Here is a 25,911-nt window from a genome sequence, read left to right as displayed (position 1 = left end):
TGAAGACAACAACAACAACATATACAAATGAAGTCCCCGCCTATACAAATATTTGTCAGTTCATTTTTATCTTCCTTCTGTGAGGTATCTGAAATGTCTGTTATCTTCTGTACCTTTTGAACCAGGATTGAACACTTCAGTCATGAATGTAATGAAAGCAGAAGTTGAAGTAATGAACGACAGTGACTAATATTGTGCTTTGTTGTTTGATGAAATGTCTTTAGAAAGAGGGTTGTATTATAATGCAAGCAAACAAGAAATTTCAGGGTTTCAAGATTTGGGGCATTGAGGGAGATCAAATGTTCATGGAAATCATTTATTAGCTTTCATGGTTAGCGGCATACATAAAAGCTGGAAGGAGGTTGTTGCTTATTATTTCACTCACAACTCAGTTTCAAGTACCACTTTAAAAAGTCTTATTACCTATGTCATAAGGCAATTGCAAGAAATAGGGCTAAAGGTAGTTTGTACAGTTTGAGACCAGGGTGCAACCAACCAGAGAGCACTGAAGGAACTCTGCTGTGAGGACTCTGCTGAGTCCAGTCCATTTCATTTTGAAGTCAGAGATGAACCTATTGCAGTCATTTATGATGTCCCACGCCTATTAAAAAATACTAGAAATGCTCTGCTAGGAAATAAAATACAGTTTGGGTTTAAAAAAGAGGCCAGTTTTGTATATTCACAGGGCTTTTCTTCTGGATCAGCAGAAGATGTTTAAGATATTGCCAAAACTACATAGGAATCATTTTGAATTAAAGGATTGTTTTACTAAAATGAAAGTCAAGGTAGCTGCAGCCCAGCTTAGTCATACAGTTTCTGCAGTTATTGAAACTTATGTTGCATTTAATATCTTACCTGCTGAGGCAATATACACTGCAGAATTTGTTGACAAGATGGATTGTTTATTTGATTCACTGTACAGTTCCTATTGTTATCCACAAGATGGCAAGTCTTATAAGTGTGCCCTCTCTGCAGAGTCTTCACATATTGAAATGTGGTACAGTCTGTTAAAGTAAATGGAAAATTGGAAAGTGTTGGAGCTAGGCACAGTGAGAGATAAGACAAATATGTCCAGTTTCATAAGTGGGTGGCAAACTACAATAAGATCACTGATGTTCATTTGGAACAGATAAAAAAATGACTTTAATTTTTTAAGCATGAGGGCTTTCAATCAAGACCCAGTAGAGCATGTATTTTTTTGTGTGAGGCAGCATGGTGTTGCAAACACCAACCCAACTTGCTTTCAGTTCAAAGCAGCATTGAAAACAGTTATAGTAAATAACATGTCCTTACCTACAAAGTCACTAGGTAATTGTGAGGATGTTAGATGCATGACATTAAGCAATTTAAGGCAATTTTTGGGAGCTAGTGATGACAACTTTCTTGACTCCACAATAGACCATTCCATTATGGATCAAAGTGCTTTATATTGTGCCCTTGCTGATAATGCTGGTAGTGGTGGGGCTGATGTAATAAATGACAGACAAGCACTAGCATATGTAGCTGGTTACATTCTACGAAAGATGGGTGTAGCACCTGAAACCAACTGTAGTGACTGTAAAACAACTCTGTTCTCACCAACACCCACAGAGCAGCATTTATTTACAAGTTTCAAAGAATATGATGCTTTAAACCCAAAATTATTGTATGCTAGTGACAGCTTAATGTCCTTTGTAGCAAATGTTCATAGTCAGTTGTATGCATTCTTAGACAAATGTGGACACCAGGAACAATTGGATAATACATTCTATTTACTGTTTAAGTTTCCAGAGGAAATAACATTTTGCAAGGCCCATTTTTCTGAACAGTGTATTTTAAGACAATGTGTACCTCTATTGATTTACAAGTATGTGAAAGATTGGAAACACACCATCAGTAATAAAAGACTTGATATCGTTAAAGATAAATTCAGTAAATGGTTTAAAGCTTTATAACAGTTAAAAGAAAATTTTTCTTGTGTGCTTGAGAAATAAAAAGTAAGTTTTGTTTTCATTTCACTGTTTTTATCCACCTTTCCTGCTTTTGGTACTTGGTATTGATGTTTTCTTTTTTGTGTTGAAGCACTTACAGTAGTAAGATGTAGGAACCTTTTTAAGAAATTAATGGTCAGTAGTGCAAGTTTTCTGGGCAGTTACTCAGAACTTATAGTCCTGAGACATAGTTGTAACAAATTTTAGAATTCTTCATTAATTAATACTGTGATAAATATTTCTTAATTGAACCTCTTTAACTGCTGCTTATTCTCTTAATAATAGGCTTTTTTTTTTTTTTTTTTTTTTTTTTTCCCTCCATTGATCCAGCAGCTGGTATGACGTAAAAATTATAACATTATTCAGGAATATTTGTAGTCCAGTTTAGCTGCTACAATGTTATTTTTCTTTTGCTTCAATTATTTACACCACAAGCTTGTTTCGTCTTACTCTCAGTTTCAAGTGTTGCATCTAGTTCTTATGCGCCATAAAACATGCTGGAGCTTTTACATGTTGATCGATAAGAATATAAGCATGTCAATTTAAAAGTCTTTTTTTGATGTTTGCGCCTGACAGTCGTTGCTCCTATCACGTTTTCTTGTCTGTCAGATGCAAACATCAAAAACAGACTGAAAATATTACTGAATAGGTTTCTCTCTGCTGTGGTACAGTGTGCTATAGCTGTGTTTCAATTATTTTACTATGATGCCAGCCAAAATAATTACATTGCACACCCAGAAAAATAAGGTAATAGAATTAAAATAAAAATAAAAACCTACAACGTAAGTAAACTAGGGGAAGATGCAACCTGCAATGTTTTCATATTTTAGTTCATCTCCATACCACTTGAGGTGCTGCTGTTGGTCTGTGTTTCCCACTTTTAACACGGGAGTTGCGTTTCTCTTTTTTCTTGTTCTGTGGATACAGCTAACAGCCACACTTCAAGTAGTGGGAAGCGAGAGAAGTTACTGCTCATGTATGAGTCAACTGCGCATGCGCCACTTGGCAATTGGTCAAACAAACCTAATGTAGACAGTTGTGACATGATGCTCATAGAAAGCAGTTTATTGTTACAACGTATTACATAGTCTTCGCCCTATGGCCTTTGACAAATTTTGCTGTTCGCAGACGCTTGTGCGTGCATGGTGTTTTGTTGTCATAAATGGCGCATTTCCTTTGCCACAGAAGTTTTATTTGTTTTCCCTCTCATTTATATTTTTTGCTGTGGTATCATTCTCCAGTAGCAGGATACAGTAACATTCTTTGCTAGACAATCAATTCTTACCAGTCAATATTACAAAAATTTAACTGAAAGTTAAAATAATGAAAAATTTCCGGGTTTTTCCCGGTTTTCTCCCGGATGAAAAAATTCCCGGGTTTTTCTCAGATTTCCCAGTTGTCCCGGGTTGTGTACACCCTGTATGTAATAAGTCCATGTGCAGCAATCACCATGCTCACTCACTTATTAATCACCATGTAGTCTTTCCTCTTTGTGAACTTTTGTAGCAAAAATCATTCTACAAGTAACTTCCATTCCAATTGTAATTTTGTGTCAATAATGTGGACAACTATTTATTTCTGTCAATGATCAGAAAGTTTATTGTGTTCAATGACTGTGGTATCAGAAACGAACCCTGTGACATTTGGCCGTCAGGTGTGAAAAATTTTGTTACTGTCATATTGATTTGTAAGTTATTGAGAGTATCTGTTTGTGATTAATATTCTATGTAAGGTATGAGATTGGTCAGCATGTTGCTATCAGTGATAATAAATGGAAACATGTCAAATTAACTAAATACTGTGTTGAGTACAATATTTGAGAATCTGCCATAAACCTAAATTTTAGCAATACAACGCATAGCCATCAACTAACTATGGCTGTAAACACAAAAGGACAGGTAAGATACATTTCAAATCCTCTACCTGTCTTGCACGATGGTTCTCTTGGTAAATGGTACATCACATAATCAAAGATCTAGAGTGTGTCCCAGTCAGTCCTAGGATTTCTTCTAACCCTTACTGATTCTCTAACATCCGGCAAGATATAAAAAAACAAGCTGAGCCTTCGTTTGGAGTTCATGCTCAGTAAACCACTGTGGAGTTGAAAAAATGTTGAGTTGATAACAGTTTTACTTTAATCTTAAAGAAGAAGAAGAAGAAGAAGAAGAAGAAGCTGTGCTATTTGATAGTACTATTTCCAGTTCCTGAACTTTCTTCACACTAATGTACATTTGCAGTACAAAAGTGAAAGTTATTTGGTAATTCATAATAGAAAATGCATACCTGAAAATGAAACGTTTGAATATGGGAACATAACTATCATATTGTGATGAATGTTGGTAGAATCTACATGCATTTCCTAAAAGTAATGCAATGTGAAGAAGATAAATCCTTTTTAATAAGATTAACAAAACAATTTTGTAAGCTTTGCTTTAGAATGCACTGTCTCACAATAAATCACTCCAGATTGTCACTTCATTTGATTTTTTGTTGTAAACTTAAGAGTAATTTGCAACAGAAGGCAAAACTTACAATCCTGATGGATAAGCATCAGTAGTTTTTCAGGTGCTGTAGCTCCCTTTTTTCGATATAAAAATTGTACCATTGTCTGATGAGTATCTTCTCTGCCTATTGCTTTTGGATAGCGTTCTTCATCCTCTGAAATTTCCACAAGGAATGGTTCATATAGTTCTGAAACCTCATTTCCACCATCTGGTTCAGCAATATCAACAGATGCAGGAACTTTCTTTTTTATGACATAACCTGCATCAAAGAAAATATACATCTTTAAAGTAATATAGTCGATTATTTTACCAATATTGGGGTATCTAATAAAGTACTACAGATTCTAAAATGAAGGAGAACTGACAGGTATGTACAGCAGGTAAAGTAGGGAATTAGTAGAAATAGTTAGAACAGGCTATATCTATGTGCTGCTTAGCTAGAGGTAATTCACAGATAGGGATCATTCAAATTTATCTGTAAAATTACCTAGTTAGATACATTTTCATGCAGTACCCACAAGTCACAGCTGTGAGCCACTAAGAAACTGACTTTTCACTAATATAAATCATGAGAGACAGAAGAAAATGTTTATCTTTTAAATAACATGGAATAATTAGGTAAAACAAGTCTTTAATTTCTAAATTATAAAATTTTTGTATCATTTAATGCCAATGTCTGGCAAAGAGATATGATATGATCTTCCAGTCAGCTTGAAGTATCAAGCCAGGCTTAAGTGTAAGGAATAAGAAAATCAGTTGCACCAATTTTCTTCCATGGCAGCTGAGCAATTCCACAGATGCACAGAGGAGGTCACTATGAGCTGAGTGGGTGGAACCAGATCCCCTCCCAACCCCCCACCCCCCTCTCTCTCTCTTTCTCTATTTATTCAAGTATAAAATTACCCCCTTTCATCAAGAGGCTCCTTGACAAAAACCATCTGACTAATCAAAATTAGAAACTATTTTATTGACATATAATATCTGCCTAAAAAAGTTAACAGTACACATTTTCTTAACTTACGCCATTGATTGCTACATTTTCATAATACAAGGAGAAATAAAATAAACAAAAAGGAATTGTTTAACATTAATTTTTAGCTTTACTTTCTGTTTTGCTTACTATGTAAAGCCAGGCATTTGTGATATCACTACTTTTAATCATCATCATCATCATCGTAATAGCACAGCTGAAACTGCTGCAAGTGAGATTAACAGCAATGAAATTTATTATCTCAGTTATCACATATACTGGGCTCTTTCTTCTGAAATGTAGTGATTTCCAAGAGGGAGGTTAGGGTGGGACCTAATAGCAAACGTTAAATAAAATGTGTGTCAATGGAATTTTTAATCTTGGTTGTCACAAATGTTTGGCTGTTTTGTTTGTAAAACAAAGTGGATTTTGCATCTGAATTTACGTGGTAATGTGATAATATTACTTTGTCTCTTGCTTCCACACAGTCTGTCCACTGTTGGCTCAGTAGCTGTGTAGAACCAGCAGTGGACACACAACCTTTCCTCCGCACCATACCTCATGTTGAGTGTTGACAACACTGTTGCACAAAATACATATATGTAACGCTGGCCCCTATCTAGACTTTTACCATCTCCTGAACAAATGTACATTTGCCCAATCTTAAAGTCAATGCAATTCCAATTACAAATGGATTCATGAAAAATGCAGTTTAAACATGACAGATATTAATAAAAACTAAACTATGCAGTGTGAATATGCATGGTTGGCAGCATGATGAAATTTACTTTCTGTTCACCATTCCCCCTCCTCACATTTGTTCTAGTTTTCAGCCAAGCTGGTGTCACTGTAATTGTATATGTTGAAAGACACCTACATTAGTCTATTACACAAAGTAAAAATATTGACCTTAGCAATGACAGTTTAAAATACACTCATGCTCATAAATTAAGGATAATGCTGATACATGGTGAAACAACACTCTGGTGGGCAGTCTGCAGGTTTAAATCACGGCCACGGAGTACTTCAGGTAGCCTTGCTCGGGACCTTACCGCAGTCACTGGAACAGTTGTCTCCAGACACACAGTCTACTTATGACTGAACACACATGGTTTATTTGTCATGAGACCTGCAAGGTGCATTCCACTGACCCCTGGTCACACATTCGGGAGGATGACGGTTCAATCCTGCGTCCGGCCATCCTGATTTAGGTTTTCTGTGATTTCCTTAAATCACTCCAGGCAAATGCCGCGATGGTTCCTTTGAAAGGGCATGGTCGATTTCCATCCCCGTCCTTCCCTAATCCAATGAGACCGATGACCTCGCTGTCTGGTCTCATTCCCCAAAAACAACCCCAACAACCCTGGTCACTGGAGATCCCATAGAGCCTGGTGTCAAGAACACAGTATATGGTCATTGGAACAGTGGGCCCCGGTTATGTTCACGGACGAGTCCAGGTATAGTCTGAACAGTGATTCTCACCGGGATTCATCTGGCGTGAACCAGGAACCAGATACCAACTCCTTAATGTCCTTGAAAGGGACCTGTATGGAGGTCGTGGTTTGATGGTGTGGGGTGGGATTATGATTGGTGCACATACACCCATGCATGTCTTTGACAGAGGAACTGTAACAGGTCAGGTGTATCGGGACGTCATTTTGCACCAGTATGTCCGCCTTTTCAGGGGTGCAGTGGATCCCACCTTCCTCCTGATGGATGATAACACATGACCCCACTGAGCTGCCATCATGGAGGAGTACCTTGAAACAGTATATATCAGGCAAATGGAGTGGCCTGCCTGTCCTCCAGACCTAAACCCCATTGAGCACGTCTGGGATGCTCTCGGTCGATGTATTGCTGAATGTCTTCAAACCCCTATAACACTTCAGGAGCTCCGACAGTCCCTGGTGCAAGAATGGGGGGCTATACCCCAGCAGCTGCTCGACCACCTGACCCAGAGTATGCCAACCCATTGTGTGGCCTGTGGATGTGTGCATGGTGATCATATCCCGTATTGATGTCAGGGTACATGCACATGAAACAGTGGCATTTTGTAGCATATGTGTTTTGGGATGGTTTTATCAACTTATCACCAATACCGTGGACTTACAAATCTGTGTCGTGTGTGTTCCCTACGTGAATATGCTATTAGTACCAGTTTTGTGTAGTGCCACGTTGTGTGGCAACACATTCTGCAATTATCCTTAATTTATGAGCATGAGTATAGTTTAATTTGTGAATATAAGACAACCCCGAATTTCTCAAATGACAAAACACACACACACACACACACACACACACACACACACACACACACACAAAATATACATCACTTCATCACAGTACTTAGTTTTTAAGAGCTTTATAAAGGTAACTGCTTACAGCCATTAAGATATCAGAAGTAAAGCATCATGATCCTTCAGCTGTACACATACAACTATATTTCTCAACCAGTTTCACTTATTACAAGCGTTATCACTCGAGAAAAGCTGTACAGTGAAAAATCAAAATTATGTTAACATCGATTAGTATGTGATCATCTGTTCCATATAAATAAATGCCATGATGAAGTGTTTACAAACAATAAAAATGGCTTCACTGTGGTCCATATAGATAGTGACTTATTTTTTGTCTTGTTTGTTAAGTGTGTGTGATAATGAATCAATCAACTCAAAATACATGACAGAAAATTAAAATGGTTTTAAATTGAGCTAAATATTTCAGCATTCATTTATCATCTACACCCTAATGAGAAAGATAACATTAATGAATGACAGAAGTTTCATATTTTTGCGACAAATAGGTTCTTGTGAAAGATGAATTTATAAACTGAACTCATATCATGCATTACCATAATGCAACTCACACACTCAACCATAGCCTCTGGCTGCCAGACTGTGGTCATGTGTGTGTGAGTTGCATTTGCATGACTTTGTGTGTCTGTGTTGTCTAATTCCATCAAAGGCCTTTTTGGCTGAAAGCTTACTTGCTTGACAGTCTTTTTGTTGTGGCTATCTGCAACTCAGCATCTCCACTACATTGTGAGTAGTAATCTAATCTTTTCATAATATTGTCTTTATATCATCCTGGATTTTTTGTTGTTTGATACAGTATCACAATATTTTTTAATTGACAAGGCACAGGCATTAAATGTTCTTAATGCACTTGTCATCTGAATTCTTAAAATCCAAGATTTTAGAAAATATTCACCATTTGTCAGTAGAGCATCTGACTGTCAAAGAAGAAATGGAATCACGCCTGTATTAGTGGCCACTGCAATCAGATGTTACATTGGTACCAATGGTGAAATAGCACGTGCAGTGTCTTTGTTTCCATCCTGTTCTATAAATCTGGACATAATCCAATGCAGTCTCTCTGTGTCAGAGGTACACATCTATGAACTGCTGAGTTTGTATCCCACACCTCTATTAAATTTTTGACACACATTTCTAATTTTCAAAGGCTCTTTGATGGTAAGTCCTAGCAGTTTGAAGTGTGGGCTGGAACCTATGTTTGCACAAACAACATTCTGTGCTCATTTGTAAGGCTCTATTTGACAACCCCAGAATTTCCTATAGATCTGTACCTGACATGTTGCTGGCATTCTGTACAGTGCAGAGAAAGGGTCTGAATTGACTGCTTCATACAGGTACAACAACATTCACATGGAATACCATAAACGCTTGGACACTGAGGCCTCAGCTATCCTTCCCAGAACACATCACTCTGCTTTCTTAAGTGGCTAAAAGATGGCCTATTGAGCGAGGTGGCGCAGTGGAACACTGGACTGGTATTCAAGAGGACAGTGGTTCAAATCCACTTTTGGCGAGCCAGATTTAGGTTTTTCATGATTTTGGTTACAGATAGAGCCAGGATAATTCCTTTGAAAAGGCATGGTTGATTTCCTTCCATAGTCTGAGTCGGTATTTCTAACAACATCATCGGTGATGGGACATTAACCCTTAACCTTCCTTCCTTGCTTTTAATCTAAATTCTGTTTAATAATCTAAATTCTGTTTAAGATTTTACTAATTTTACTTTATGTTGCTCTACAGGAGGGAGGGGGGGTACAGTGTGATGATCTTGTAATACTTGACTAGATTTAGATTTGTATTTTCCAAAGAGAACTCACTCAATTTTGTGTGTCCGACATTTACTTTGTCTGAACTCAGGGGTTAGATGGTTTATATTTGTGCTCTAGTGGTTCTCATATGCATTGTGATAGATCTTATTTTCATTTAGCCATAAAGTATATGTCATTTAGTAAGTATTGGAACACCGAATGGGGGGAAGATGCAATATAAACATGCTGGCACCAAAAAGAGGTACAAAAAGACAGATAAACATACATCTGTATTCTAATGTTTCACTCTTCAACTATTGGTCTCTTCTCGTTCATTATACTGAGTGCACGTATTGCGTGTTTGTCAGACAGCAATATATATTTGTGCAAAAGTTTTTACAATATATCTTCTGGAAAGGAGGCAGTTTCTTTCATTTCTAAACTGCTTCATCCTGAAAATGATACCTGCATACACCATAGCCCACAAACTTCAGGAAACATGGCAACATTGTTTATGATTGTATTATACTGCATTCTTTATCATAGAGCTCGTCAATGTATCTTCTCCTTCAAGAAAGAAGGGAAAAATATCACTCTGTTCAAAGGAGAGTTAAGATATCAATCAATTTAGACTGTTTCAGTGGCAATCGTAGTGAGAGACTGTGGAGGTGCGAACATAGATGCATGAATTGCTGCTGGTGCAAGTACCTGCCAGCCACACACCTCGAAATAAGCCATGTTATCTGCACCTCTTTATGGAGCCAGGACTTAAAAACAGTATAACCAGTGATGATGACAGCACAGTGTCAGGTATAGGTAACTGAAGTAATAAACATATATTAAACATGTTGTAAAAATTTTGCATTTATTATCTTTTTTTATTAAATGAAATGAATAATATTCCCAAGATAAAGAGAGGAAGAATCACCAAATAAGGATAAGGACCCACAGAGAATAAAATTTGTATGGAATCTACCAGAAAGAAATGGGAAACCCATCGAGAAGGTAGGAAAATTAGAACTTCTAGCTTGCATAGCTGCACTTGGTAGCAGCTCACTTGTATCTAATAGTAATAGTACATCAGCCCTCCCATCCTAAAAATTGGAGCATTGTAAATTGTAGTAAAATAGTATGTTTATTACAAATAACTGCTGGCTGGTAATTTTGAGTGAGTGTAAGATTGACAACAATGGGTTGCAGTATGTTCGCAACACAGCACAGGATAATTTAGAAAATTTTATCAGAGTTATTAAGACAGGGATATTTATGTTAAATTTTGCAATTAGTAAATCACAAGGACAGAAATGGATACATGTGATAAAACCATTGTTGAAAATTCAATAATTAATGTACAAGCACAAAATGTCACTGCAACTAATGTGATGACAGATGGTAGTGAGCGTGAACATATCAGTGAATCGGATGCAATCGTGAGTATTATTTAAGGTCAATTATGATTGAGGATAGCAATGTTGTGATTAATGACATGACTTTACTTACAGTAGATAAAGTAAATTTGCAAATATCTCTGGGAAGCATTTTTTCACATGAAGCTAGTGAAAGGCACAATACCGCAGATTCTAGTATGTCTAAAATTTCCGCATTGGGTGAAATGGACCCGAATGTAATCAAATATGATTCAGTAGGAGTTCAAGATGATAGCCCAACAATTATGGAAGGGATGATGAAAATGCTTAATGACTTTAAGGAATGAACAAACACAAAACTTTAATGAACTGATATGAAAATATAACAATTTAACACAAAAAGCCAATTAGGAATGAATTTGATGACCTAAGTAAAAAGTTGTGCACTGACATGTCAAATGATATAACATGAAAGTTCCCCAAAATGGGAAAAGAACTGAAAGTGGAGTTATTCACAGATCTGTCTAAGGAAACAGATAAGTGAGGTAAAAATGCATCAGATGTTGATAAGGCACAGGAAGAAATGGCAGTTAAGCTAAAAAACATACGCAACACACAGATTAATATGCAGGGGATTCAATCAGAAATTAATAAAAGTGTAAAGGAGAAGCACGATACTATTACCAAGTTGCAAACTATATGTAGAGATTTGCCTGAGGGTGAACAGGAGCTATCCATACAACTGAATAATTTAAAACTGAGAACTAAGTCTGTACATAAAACCAAGAAAGAATTGATAAGGATGTAAAGAACTTAATGGAGAGAGCCAAATTAGTATTACTAGGTAAGGGTACAACACTAGCACAGAAGTTAGTGCAAGAGCATAAGACCTATGTAGAAGCAGTCAAAAAGGTAATGAAGGATAAGGAGAATGAATTAATTGCCAGGATTGAGTCAGGTTTAGAGGCAGCAGAAGAAAAATTGTGGAATAGTTTCACTAGTGGTACTGATATCACAAAGGAGCCAATAATAGCTAACAACCACATGCAATCGGGCAGAATACAGAGCTGCAATACCTATCTGCCGTTTACCAATAGTGCTTCAGGTGGAGAGGAAGAGAAGTATGAAATGCAACAGGCACTGCTAATATCAATATCAGTTGCACCAGCATACACGGAGTATACAAGTATGCACCTGAACAATGCAACAGCAGTAGCAGATGGTACCTGATGCATGTCTACTCTTCAAAGTGTTGTTCCAGCATACGCAGTTTCTGATTTTTACTACAGAGGGTAAAAGAACAAACCATAAGGTATTCATCAGAGCCTCCCTAAATGTGTTACCATGCAACTGGACTGAGGCACTGAAGATCAGGTTCATTGTGAGGTACACCAAAGGTGATGCTTTATTATAGGCAACTGATATAGCTGACCGGTGCCATGCTTATCAACAGCTCGAGCGTGCCTTCTTGGACAAATTCTGGTCCACAGCAGCCTATGAGAGAGTACAGGGAATGGTACTTAACCCAGCACCATTCAATAGTAAACATGGGGGCTGTGCAAATATTTTGAAAAATACTTGAACAAAACAATGTATTGGACAAATTCAATCTCTCATGTGGATGTAATACTAAAAATATCCAAAGGTCACAACCCCAGAACAATAATGTGCAAAGTCAGCCTCTGCTAAATAATGATCCACAAAGTAGTAACCGCAAAAGCAACCAACGCAGTGGGCACACATATCACCCACATAATAACAATCACACAAAAAGTAACCATGGTAACCAAGATAAACAAGAACACAAACAAGCTTCTAAAGGAAACCACAACCCTAATTACAGTGGACTAGCATATATCCAATAGAGGCGTTTCGGACAGCTGATTCAAAATATAACACCAGTTGGTGGTAATAACCAATATAATTATTGGCACGACCTGACTGGTGGTAGACAGCCCAACAGTCCTTCTCCTGGTAGCTACAACCAGTGCTACAACAATTACGTACCAGATGGAGATCAAGGTCAAAGAGAATTTAAATCACGGATGTAGCAAGACACAACTGGCAAAGTCATGACCACACTGTGAATATAGTGGAGGTTACCCAGGAAGAAGAGATTACCTCCCCAAATAATCAGGAAAATTAAAACAGGTAGCAATAGGCTCCCATTCACAGACGGAGGAAGAGGATGGGGGCGTATAATTAGTTCCTAATTATTTTCTGAGATACAACAAAGAAGTAGATATCAAGGAGAACTTGTATCAGGGCAATGAGGACAATTTGGAAAAGAACAATAAGGAGTCTGTATAGGCCTTAAAAAAGGCCAGGATAGCTGATTTAGATATGCACATTGTACTGGATACAGGTGCATCATCAAATGTAACCTCACAACATTTATTCAATGAGTTACAAAAGTGAAAACACATACCAAACTTCCCTGTGCAGAATCTAAATCTAAAGGGATGAAACTTCAGGCATCAATACCCATTACTATAAAAAAATTCTTTAAAATGCATTTCTCTAGTGGTGGAAAATGTTGTTATCAATTACCTTATTGGTGTGGATACCTTCTGACAGTACAAGATACAGATTGACATAGGACAGGAAAAGTGTTTCTTTACACTTAATGAGTAAAGTTTATCAGTAGATTTAATCAGAACCACAACAACAGAAAACAAAACTCTGCCAAATACAGACATAAGAGAAAATTGTTTTACTCAGACGTATTTCACCATGATGCACAAAAAGACGAACAACTACATGAAACAAGTATGGATCTAGCACTAGTACAAGCAAAGTGAAGTGAATCAGTTCGTTTCTCAGAAGACCAGAAAGAGGGCTACTGGAATTAATACTTCGGAATGCGCATGTATTCGAAAAATGTCCAGGAGTAATAAAAGGTTACACATACAAAATGGATGTTTACCGACACAGAATATTCTGTTTTCATCATACCCCACACCTGGTCCATGAAGGAGGCAATAAGAAAGGAAATTAAGAGGATGATAGATTGGGGTGACACACAACACGCATATTCACCATATTGTAGGCCTATTCTACCTGTCGCCGAACCCAGTGGTAGGGTCAGGCTTGTACTCAAATTAGAAGAACAGTTACTAAGGTTCCATAGAGTCAAATATCTTACCATATTCAATTTAAAGGAATCATATTGGCAGATAGGTCTCCATCAAGACAGTAGGAAGTAACCAGCCATTGTATGTGGGGACAGAAACTATGAATTTTATGTCTTGCCTTCCAGCTTAAATGTGAGCACAGGAGTCTTCATTTCCTTGTTAGACAAAGTTTTCAGTCCAGAACTACTTAATAAAGTCACTGTCTATGTGGATGACTTGCAAATAGCAATGTCTACACAGGAAAAACATTTGCGACTTCTGGGACAAGTACTATATCAATATTCAGAATATGGCATTACAGCAAACTTAAATAAATATGAAACCACAGAGAAAACAGCCAAATTCCTAGAACACATCATATTTCCACAAGGTATTTTGCCATATCCGGGAAAACTAGATGCAATCAGACATTTTCCCCTGACTCAGGACAACTGGGCTTAGTGTTTTTCTTTAGAATTTTATTCCTGACTAGTTGCTGAACAGAGATGCCCTGTTAAACTTGTTACAGAAGAATAACCCATGGATATACACCAATCAATGTCAAACCAAATTTGAGAAACATAAAACTAGCTCTACCCAACGCAAATATAATGCATCGCCCAGACATGACACAAGAGTTTTGTTTAAGCATTGATATATCTTCACAAAGTCTGGGGTCAGGCTTATTCCAAGTCACCGAAACAGGTAGACAATGAACTCCCAAGATAATTTGTTTTGCAAACAGAACTCATACTGAATGTGAGTGATTATATTCGGAAACAGAGCTCGAAGCTCTCTCTATAGTGTGGGCTTTTAAGAAATACGAATATTATTTGTGTGGAAAACATGGCTAAGTCTACTGTAACCACCAAGCATTTTCTTTTCTCTTGATATGCAAATTGCTGCACAGAAGAATAGCCAGATGGTACCATTAATTGCAGGAATTCAATTTCGAAGTAGTATTCATCAGAGGTAAACACAACATAACTGCTGAGACCTTGTGAAGGCTATCGCTAAGGTTAAATTAATTTTCATAACTGACTGAACAGAATTCTGAAATCTGTGTCCTGCTTATGCAAGACGAAAAACACCAACCCTATTATGTAAAAATGTAGAATGGCCTGAAGCAATTGCAAGAAGAAGACCCATGCCGGAAAAAGATAAGACCCAAACTATGTGAAGGAGACGATAATAATGACTTTCAAAAAAATTATACTATTCATACAGGAGTACTGTTTCACTGACGTACACCTAACTAAGAACAGTGGTGTGTATGTTTACCTGAAAAGCTTGTAAATGAATTCATCTTACACTCACAATGTATGGGGTCATTGAGGTATTTCTAAATGCACTGATAAGATAAAATTTTACTGCTACTTCCCCAATGTGCTGCACCAAATTTTTGAACTAATTCAAAAATGTCCAAAGACCAAACATTCCCACAAATCAAAATGAATTGAACTGCATCCAATAGTTCCCACAAATCCTTTAAAATTAGTATCATTGGATGCTGCTGCCCCTATCCAAAAGGAAAAGGGGGTGTTAAGCATCTAATTGCCTTATATGGTGTTTTTCCCAATCATGTTAAATTGTATGTAGTGAGGTCAGAGACTGCTAGTTCTATTATTAGAATAATTATATATGATTATCTCCCGAGAGTAGGGAAGCCACAGATAGTGTTAAGGGATAATGCATCGTACTTCACAGGTAACAGATGGGAGGAATTCATGATCACAAATAAAATAAAACGCATACAAGTATCACCACCCCACCCCAAAAATCCCCATAGGAAGAGGGTTTGTGGAATTTAATAGATTGATGCGTTGCTATACACCACAGAAAAGTACAAAATGGGTCAAGTTTGTCTCACCACTTCAGTAAATCATTAATAACCTGCCACTTACTTTGACAGGTTTTACATCAACATAGAAGAAATGAGGTATGGATCAGTGGGAAAAACCACTGCCTAATTACCCAAGGGAGGTATGTCATTTGAGGAAAAAATATGCCGAGCCTTGATTAATCTAGGAGAAAAGGCCGAGAACAGAAAAAAAGTCTTTTGACAATAGATTAAGGTGCACTGACAATTCCGGATAAGACAAAAAGTATTTCTGCAAATGAACCCAAGTCTACCAAACATGGAAATTGCAACTCTTATACACTGGCCCAGACCCTCATCCAGGATCAAATAGACTACCTTACCCTATAAGTGAAAAGGAGAATGGCCTTATCCACACACAGGCCTAAAAGAATTTGTAGGTGGAATGGGTTTGACAGAAGGTTAAGCCAACTCATGAAGTTATTGCGCTTAAGTATAATGAAAACATTTCACTATAAATTACGAAAGATGTTCACTTAGTTTTAGGATAAGTTTCTCTCTTGCTATTTATATGTGTGTAGAAAGATATGAGGTAAGTAATTAGTAATTTAAGATCTTATTCACTGACAAAGAGATGTTGTGAAATAAGTAATAAGCTGAATTTAATCGCCATGATGCGAATTCACTACTAAAATACATATGCCTCACAACTGCAATTTGATGAATTTGGTGGGGAGAAATAAATGATGTAGCATTACAACAAGAGGCAATGCACAAGAGCAGCAGATATCTGCAATGCAGGACAGTGACCTCAGTGCATGCAAGAAGGCAAAACGAGTCCAACATGCTGCTTAACATTCCAGATGCTCAGCTAACATACCGTATTTACTCGAATCCAAGCCGCCCTCGAATCTAAGCCGCACCTGAAAAATGAGACTCGAAATCAAGGAAAAAAAAATTTCCCGAATTTAAGCCGCACCTGAAATTTGAGACTCGAAATTCAAGGGGAGAGAAATGTTTTAGGCTGCACCTCCAAATCGAAAAAAAATTGGTCCATTGTAATATGAGACACAATTTAGGTCGAATGAATGACTATACAGCTACAGTAGTTTGGTTTGAGTCGTAAGCTTAGCAGTTAAGCTTTACCAGGTGGCCATTGCTATGCGTCAGGCGCTCCGTCCGTATTTATACGGCTATCCTTCCTTTTTCACGTGCTTTGTCTGGTTTGAATTGATAGCTTATTTTTCTTTGATCTGGTAAGTGCCATCCTCTTTGTTATAGGTGTTTACGTCACTCTAAGCTGAAAATGCATTACTGTACTGTGTCATGCATTGTTTGTCGCATTCTGATAATGAGTGTTTACAGCCTGTCGCCGCTCTGGCGTGGCTTGCTTTTGTGCACACTACCGCCGCTTACAATTAAAAAAAAAAGAGAGGAATCATCTCATTAGCGAAACAATGGCAAGAGATTTGTTGTTACTTACACTGCTCCTTACTTTGATAATGATGAACAAGAATCAAATAATGGACTGCGTATGATAGATGATGTTCTGAACGAGAGTTTAGCAAAAATGTTTGTCCGTTTGAAAATCTTTGCAGACGTCTCTTTAGTACATTACATTCTGCACAGAAATAATAGTCATCTTAGATTTAAAAATCTAGTCAATTGTCGTGCTTCATTTCTGACTGTATCACTATCAGCATAAGAATAATAGGAATATAAACATGACATGATAAGTATATTTTTCCGCATTTACTGTTGTCTCACTCTAGCTTCGTAGTTTATTAGGCAGACAGGATTTAAATGAGATAGCAGCAAATATGAAAGAATACATGGCAAAATGTTTATATTCGTATTATACTTTTGTAGTACATTGAAATGCTGCTACATTCATAGATTAACAATACGGAATTTGTATTTACTTCATTGGATAATGTATGAAAATGCAGTGGTCAAAAATTGAGGCGGAGAAAAAAAGCTCATCTTCCACCCTTCTTCTTCTTCTTTTATATAGTGCTACATATATTCGACGGCAGAAGTTAGTTGTGGTGGCACCTACCAGCATTTTTCAGAACTTCCAATTACTTTGCACTCGATTCTAAGCCGCAGGTGGTTTTTTGCATTACAAAAACCAGAAAAAAAGTGCGGCTTAGATTCGAGTAAATACGGTAAGTATCTGTATATAAAGTAGAATACACCCGAAAGATTATGAACATAAATTGATTACTAAAATAAATACTGAGTTCTACACTATAAGAATAAAACTAATATAAGAAAGAAAACCAAGATAAGGAAATATTTACATGGAAGGAAAGAAAATGAACTAACTACAGGAAGACATCTACATATAAGGTTACTGTTTACAATTTACACACAAAAATTACATTATGGCTATAAACAAAATAAATTAAGCACTATGCTATAAGAAATCTGTATATACCATGGTAGAATGAATAAATCTAGAGATAGCCTCACACTCTGAATAAGCTATGAGAGAGGATAATGACACGGTGCCTCTTCCAGAAAGATACCTATTCATTTCATGTGCACTCATGTATAAATGTGGAAGAGACAGAAATGATAAGTCAAAGCAAAGGACATGCTGTAATATTTGCACTCTTACAAAAAAGGGTTGAAATCTGAGAATCAGTCAGAAAATAATGAACTAAAAACATTTGTGTGGTGAATGAAAATATACATGTGGTAAGTGTGAATGATACATTGACTGGCCTTGGAGCAACTACATACATAGTTTATTAGTTAATATTAAGGTTTTTTTACATGGAATGATGCAAGGACACATCCCAGTAATAAGAAGAAAGAGAATTTAGGTAGCTGGTCCCAAAAGAAATGGGCCACATGTAATATGACTGATTATTTATAGATAAATTTTTGTATGAACGTGGTAGTGTGACCCGAACATTGAAAAATGCAAGTAATAGATATGAATGCCGAATATTAGTGTTCACAACACAATTACACATGGTTATGGCTTACCTGAATGTCCTCCCATGAACATTTCTTTTGACACAAGTTTCGTAGTAAAGTATTTACATATATACATATTGTAGTATATGGGAATTGCACCCCGCAGTGAAAAGTATAAATTAAGTACACTGAAGTACAATTATTATAGGTACTTTTAACCAAATGACATTAATAAACATGCATGACACAATGGTGTTAGAATTTTATCTATAAGTGCTGCAAATGCTGAGTAAATAGTTTGTCACAAAACACAAAGAAATGTTCACAGAGAATTTGCTCAATTATTATGTGATGTGCAAACGATGGATTTCAGCAGGAGATGACAAAGGGTACATTCCATTCCTTATCATAACTCTCTGTACACTCATACACCACCACCTGGTATATTTGAGAGAGGCATGGCTAAGCATAGTTATGTTTGCTTATGTTGGAAATGCTATATAGAGTCTGTCCTGACATTTAATACGTTTTGCAAATTACTTGTGTAAATAAAGATTACATCATGAGCCATGAGTTTAAAAGTTAAGGAGAGTACTAGCTCATCATAAAAATTGTAAACATAAATGAGTTATCAATGGTGAGAATTAACATGAAATAACTTGTCATGGAAATGCTGCCTTATGAATTTTTAAGGTGAAAATGACTTCTTAAATGTTATTGGCTTGTATAATATTGTTATACAAACATTGAAAATGATGTGACAAATACATGTATAAACTTGTATATATGTAACATGTATTAGACATTGCTTGTCAGCTAATATTAAAATGAGATTTATGTGTAGTTATAAGGAGCAAATTTACATCATGTTTTTATTTAAATCATTTAAAATTTTACGCACTTGTACAATGACATGTAAGGAAAACTGTTGATGAAAAGTAAGCGTAGCATATGTGAAATGAAAAGAGACTTTAAGAAAAAGTGTCTAAATATCATATGTTTAGTGTGTGTGTTGAATGAGGAATACACACTCATGTGAAGTAGTGATCAAACTTGTGTATGTCTACAATGACAAAAAAGGTATAAATGCCCTTCATGGTGGTGTTGGGTGCTGAACTTGTCTATGAAGGAGGAATGAAATCAAGTAATTTATGGACTTACCTGGAATATGGTGAACCCTGAATGTGATGCTGATGATACAGGATGGCCTTTGGGCCACTGAAATATGTGACAGATGATGTGGTCTATACAACAATGGTTAGAACTTTATAGTGTCTATGTCGCAGAATCAGTTTTTTTAACCAAACACACATCAATGTGCACTTACCTTACAGAGCTATCTTATGGGCACTATAATGACATGCAATTTGTCGTTGTCTACAAAGGTACAGATCTAATCTAACGCTGAACTGTTTTCCATAATTGCAGTGATGGCACCACAAGGTATGCAAACAATGAACACCCCTTAATGTGTGGAGATGTGGCAGTGCAAATCATGGGTGGTGGTTACACCTCAATAATGAAGCAAAAGACTATTTCAAACATACCCTTTGTCAAGTCACGATCTCTCAGAAACTGAACCTTCAAAGTTTATTAAATTTCATGTAAATTAATTAGAACACAAACAAAGCTGACACACTCAGGGGATAAATAAAACATAAACAGGCCACAGATAAGGAGATTTAAACTCCAGCCATGCCATAAAGAAGTTTAAGTGGTGCTTCCACATGAAATTTTATTATTTATGTTATGTATGTACAGTGAAAGGGGGGGGTAGTTGTGATAGATCTTATTTTGGTTTAGCCATATATCATATGTTGTTTCATAAGTATATGAACACTGTACCAGGCAGAGATGCAATATAAACATGCTCACACCAAAATGAGATATGTACAGAAATAAAGATGAGGCATTCTACTGTTTTCTAAAGTTTATAGCAAATTTTTCATTCTTCAACTGTTGGTCTCTTCCCATCTGTGATTCTGTGTGGACATATTGTGTATATGTCAGACAATAATATATATTTGTGTAAAGTTTTTACAATACATCTTCTGGAAAGGGAGACAGTTTCTTTCTTTTCTAAACTGCTTCATCTTGAAAATGATAGCTGGATACATCATAGCCTGCAAACTTCAGAAAACATGGCAACATTATTTGTGATTGTACTATACTGCCTTCTTCATCACAGAACTGGATGCTGCATCTTTTTCTTCAAGAAAGAAGAGGTAAATATCACTCTGTTCCAAAGAGAGTTAATACATCAATCAATTTAGACTTTTACAGTGGTAATCATAGCAAGAGACTGTGGAGGTACAGACTTAGACACGTGAGTTTCTGATGGTGAAAGTACCTGCCAGCCCCACACTTCAAAATAATCCAAATTATTAACATCTTCTTATGGCACCAGTACAGCATTTCCCTCTATATATCAGAGTATTCAGCACAGCACTCTTTTGGGTGGAATAATGGGAACTGTGCCTGTTGAGATAACTGTCTGTGTAGGTCAGGTCACATTTCCTTGAGTGATCAGGCTGTTCATCTACCTTCCATTGCACAACAACAGAAGTGTAATTTTACTTCTGTTGAACTTTTTGGTGGGATGTGATCAATGAATTACTCCAATGTTTCCTTTCGCTGGGGCCAAATGACAAAGGTACAACCTATGAAAAAATTAGCCACAAAAGTGAACCCATTGGTCATTTCATAATACTTCCCAGCGGCACAAAATTATATTCAATTTGTATTGAAAGATTTGCAGATTATTGGAATGAAGTGGTCAGGGAGTAAACTCTGTGTATGAAGCACTTTTGTAAATAGATATACAACAACATTACTGACCTTGTGGCGATCTGCATCAATTCTTCTTTGTTTGGTGATGTCAGCAAACATCCACAAGTTTGTAAATCATCGATCAAAGTGACCAACAATACATGTGCATTATTTATTGGCCAATCTATATGTTGGGGGCCAACTGTACTAAAAGTAGGACTTGGAGGTACACTTTATTTGTTGAAATTAGAATGTATGTCAACACTTTTATTAGAGATTTGGGACATCCACACAGTAATGCGCGGGAACTCTCCAGGGGGACACCACCTTGTCAAAGAACTGACCATGTGGGAGGAGAGGATTGTACGTTTCTTGAAGCTGATGGCTATGCTGTCTGTAGTGCAGCTATTGGCAGGGCCTCCCATGCCAGTTTGGCCTCAGGGGATGAACCAGATTCAGTGTTCCATAATGCCACAACTCTCCCACACCCACTCTCACAGTGCTTCCCCAATATCCCAGGTATCCAAGCTAAGATATGATGCAATCCATGGTGACGGGTGGGAAGATGTGTCATGGATGGTGCCCAGATATGCTGGGTGACCTCCCTGAGTAATGAGACTTGCACCACATGGGGCTCTGTGGTGTTTGCACCACATGGGGCTCTGTGGTGTCGACTGAATAAATCTCCAGTTCCCACGGGACTAAAATGGAGAACACAAAAAAAAAACAGACAAAAAAAAGCTGAGGGACTTTGTGAGACTTCAAACGCCAAATCATTGCGGTTGGAACCAATGAAAGCTGTTTACACAACTGGATTGGGAAATAAACTGGACCAAGAAGTAAAAATCATCACTGAGAAGTTGGACCAGCCCAAGATCAAATCCTTGTCTGGGGCTCAGAGAAGGAAAATTCTCAAATAACAGAGAGAAAAAGGAAGCCAAAAATGGTTCCTTAAACATAAATGGAGGAAATTAAAAGGTCTTGAACCTAAGACCTCCAAGAAAGACAGTCTCAGAGTAAAGGGGATAAACAGACCTCGTCTACTGTCAACACAGGGAATAAGAGAACATAGGCGGAGTTTAATACTCCCACTTCTCAGGATGATCAGATTCAGAAAAAGCCAAGGCAAAACAGTACAGAAACAGACCTATGGCACTACAGATTTGGTTTTCAGGATGGCAATTATCCAAAAGGGATATCCACTGGTCAACATCACCTTGCAGCAGGTGGAGCTCATTCAGACGCTCTCTTTGACAAAACTGAGTGGGAAGCAAAGGCAGGAGGATCTATCTGGAAAAAAGTGCTCCAATCTCTGTCTGTTTGAGGGTGGGGACAGTGGATTGGCTTAACAGGATGGTGCCCAAGATATCAACATGGGAGGAGATGAAGATGCTGGTCCAGAGAGTGGCCGAGGTCTTCATGACCACAAAGATATCAATTTGGATAGCAAAACTTCTTACAGTTACTCCTAAAAATACTCTGTTTGAGCGAGTACAGGCACAGAACCAGAAGCTCTTGACAGCAAAGCCTTGTAGTGGAAGTCGGTGACAAGTCCATGAGGGCAACATGACAACAAGGCCTGGATTTGTACTTGAGGTTCTCGCAGGTTACCATCAGGTTACAAAGACATCAGAAGTGACCATGGCGGTAAGTTGGTGGTTGTAAATGATGCAGATAAACCGCCAACACAGTAAGATGGAAAGGTCGATGGGCAAATTATTGGAAGGTCTTAGCCAAACACAACCTTGTGATTAAGCAAGCAATGTTACCATCCTGAAATTTATTCTGTGAGGAGGTGGAAGGTACATATACATGTGCCTCACTATAATACCAAACAATCCATGAGGATCCCTGAGGAAGGAGTATTGTGAATAGACAAGGACAGAGCATGAGATGCTGGATGTGCTGCTCAAGACTCACTTCACCCAGTGCACTCTGGTAGGTAACACAGACCATGATTCAGTATCTTGGAGGTATTGAGGTATTGGTTTACGGGAAGCCAACTGGAGAACTGGGAACATGCCAGCGAATGTGATTTTTTTTTTTTTTTATCTAGTAGATTTTGGGAATGTTTCAAACGTTCAAATCACCAGGACCTAACGGATATTTTCCAACTGTACTGAAACAAGCAAGAGAGGGGTGAATTATATTCCTATGCAAACTGTTTGGAGTCAGCTTATAAGCAGGAGTCATTCCTAATGCTAGGAGGACAGTGAAGGTTGTTTTCATTCAAAAGGCAAGGGGACTTGATCATACCAAGGCTGAGGATGTGAAGTTCATCAGCCTGTCCTCCTCCTCCTCAAGGAATTAGAAAAACTGGTTAACGTGCATGTTAGGGAAGGGAGGTTAAATAAGGTTTCTCTGAATGAAAACCACCGTGCATATCAGCCAGGAAAATAATGTGAAACAGTACTTCACAACTTGTTGAGAGGCTGGAAAAAGCACTACACATTCAGGAAATTGCCCTCTGCACCTTCCTAGATGCTGAAGGGGCTTCTAACAACATGACCTTCAAATCCATGGTTAGAGCTGCAAAAGAGCATGACTTTCTGTTGTGACTCACCAATCTTTCAAAGTGCCGCCGCGCAGTTACGCGTGTCCTCTACATGTGGCGCTGTCTGCCAGCCATGCAGTAGCAGTGCCACCTAAGCAGCCAGCCAGCCAGCGGCCGCTAGACTCGGACTCAGTTATGAATTGACTGTTAAAGTGTACACACGTCTTACTCTGTTTACTTGATCTGTAATTTTCACGTATTGCATCTTCCTTGAAATATATTTGTTCAACTTGAAGTTATTACAATTGGCGACGAGGATGGGATTTTTCTTTTCCATAGTTGACCCACATGTTTCCATGGATACTTTAGAGCAACTATTGCAAGGTCTCATAGAACAGCAAATGCTTCTCACAAATGCGATTCGTGATTTCATTGCACCATCAAATGCGAGGCGTCTCTCGTCATTGTCTCTACCTACTTTTCCTCATTACGACGAGATGGCGGAAGACTGGTCTGATTCGAAAAACGTCTTCAACAGCACTTCTTGACATTTCATGTCACAGATGAACAAACATGTAAGTCTCTGTTCCTTTCATGGATTTCACCTCAAATGTATCGGTTGTTGTCGCAATTGGCTCCTTTGAAAGATCCTGCGTCTTTGTCCTATGCTGAAATGTGCTCACTTCTGTCCGTCTATTTTCAAAAGCAAACACATGTGGTAGCCTCTCGTGTTGCCTTTTATCATTGTCAAAAACAACCGAATCAATCCTATCGAGCTTGGGCTGCTGAACTTCACGCCTTCAGTAGAAAGTGTCAATTTGTTACTGAAGTTCACAAAGAATCCTATGCTGATTCCATGGTATGGGATGCTATTATCCGATCGGCGCCTGACAAAGAAGTTAGGCAATGTGCCCTTCAGTTGGCAAATCTGACTCTAGATGAAGTGCTATCCATCGCTCAGTCTTTTGAAATTTCTCGCGCTGCTGGAGCGAAAATAGAGGCATGGGGCGACATTGGGGAAATACAACCTCTGTGCAATGTTGACGAAGCGTGTGGTGTGTCCCTGCCAGCCAACATGGCCGCAGTACACTCCCGAGCACAGCCTCAGCCTAACCGTAAACAAACCTCTAAGAAACTGCAGCAAAACCCACAGCAACTTCCTCCATGTCCGTGGTGTCCGTGTGTCACAAATGCAAAAAAAAAGGGTCATGTGTCATCTGTTTGCAAATCCGACCGCATACATGATGTTCATGAACATGATGCTGATTCTGATTCTGTGTTGTCTGTCAATTGTACTTCTTCCCTTTCAGGGAAGTTATTCCTCACTGTCCAAATACTTGGTCGAGAGGTTCGCATGCAGGTGGATACTGGTTCTGCTGCCACTATCATCAATTCTCACACGTATCTTCAGTTGGGTTCTCCAATCCTGTCACCTGTCACTAGGCAATTACGGACTTACAATAAACAGAAGATTTCTCTCTGGGATAATTTGATGCTGAGGTATCTTACAAATCTGTCATTCGCACTTTTCCTATATTTGTGGTCGACCATAGTAACACGGAGAATCTTTTTGGTTTCAATGCCTTTCGCATTTTTGCGTTCTCCATAGATGACTCTGTCAATATCATCTCTGATGCTGTTCCTTATGCTCAAGTGGATTCCTTGTCGACGACATTTTCGTCCCTTTTTTCTCCTGGGTAAGGCCATGCAAATGACTTTGAAGTTCCTATCACGCTCAAATCCACTCCTCGGCCTAAGTTTTTTGGGCTCGGCCAATTCCTGTGGCCCTTCGTGATCAGGTCAAACGGGAGCTGGATCGTCTCACTGCTTCAAGGGTCTTGCTTCATGTCACTTCCAGTGAGTGGTCCTCTCCTGTCGTTGTCGTTGCTAAGCCAAATGGAGATATTCATCTCT

At 38.0% G+C, this 25,911-nt stretch overlaps 1 protein-coding gene across 4 annotated transcripts in view; it reads right to left on the bottom strand.

Annotated features, from left to right (window-relative positions):
• The window catches only part of LOC126473954 (protein pigeon), a 500,491-nt gene that overhangs the window by 344,471 nt on the left and 130,109 nt on the right, over window positions 1-25,911 (bottom strand). For 3 of the 4 annotated variants that reach the window (XM_050101320.1, XM_050101319.1, XM_050101322.1), the window contains exon 4: window positions 4,503-4,733. In XM_050101320.1, coding sequence (XP_049957277.1) covers window positions 4,503-4,733 — 231 coding nt within the window. The remainder of the gene's footprint in view (window positions 1-4,502; window positions 4,734-25,911) is intronic. The other variant, XM_050101321.1, reaches the window with a different exon arrangement.

This window comes from Schistocerca serialis, chromosome 4, assembly GCF_023864345.2.
Source record: "Schistocerca serialis cubense isolate TAMUIC-IGC-003099 chromosome 4, iqSchSeri2.2, whole genome shotgun sequence".
Classification (NCBI taxonomy): Eukaryota; Metazoa; Arthropoda; class Insecta; order Orthoptera; family Acrididae; genus Schistocerca; species Schistocerca serialis.
The sequence above is the reverse complement of the archived record's forward strand: the minus strand, read 5'-3'. Positions and strand labels throughout refer to the sequence as shown.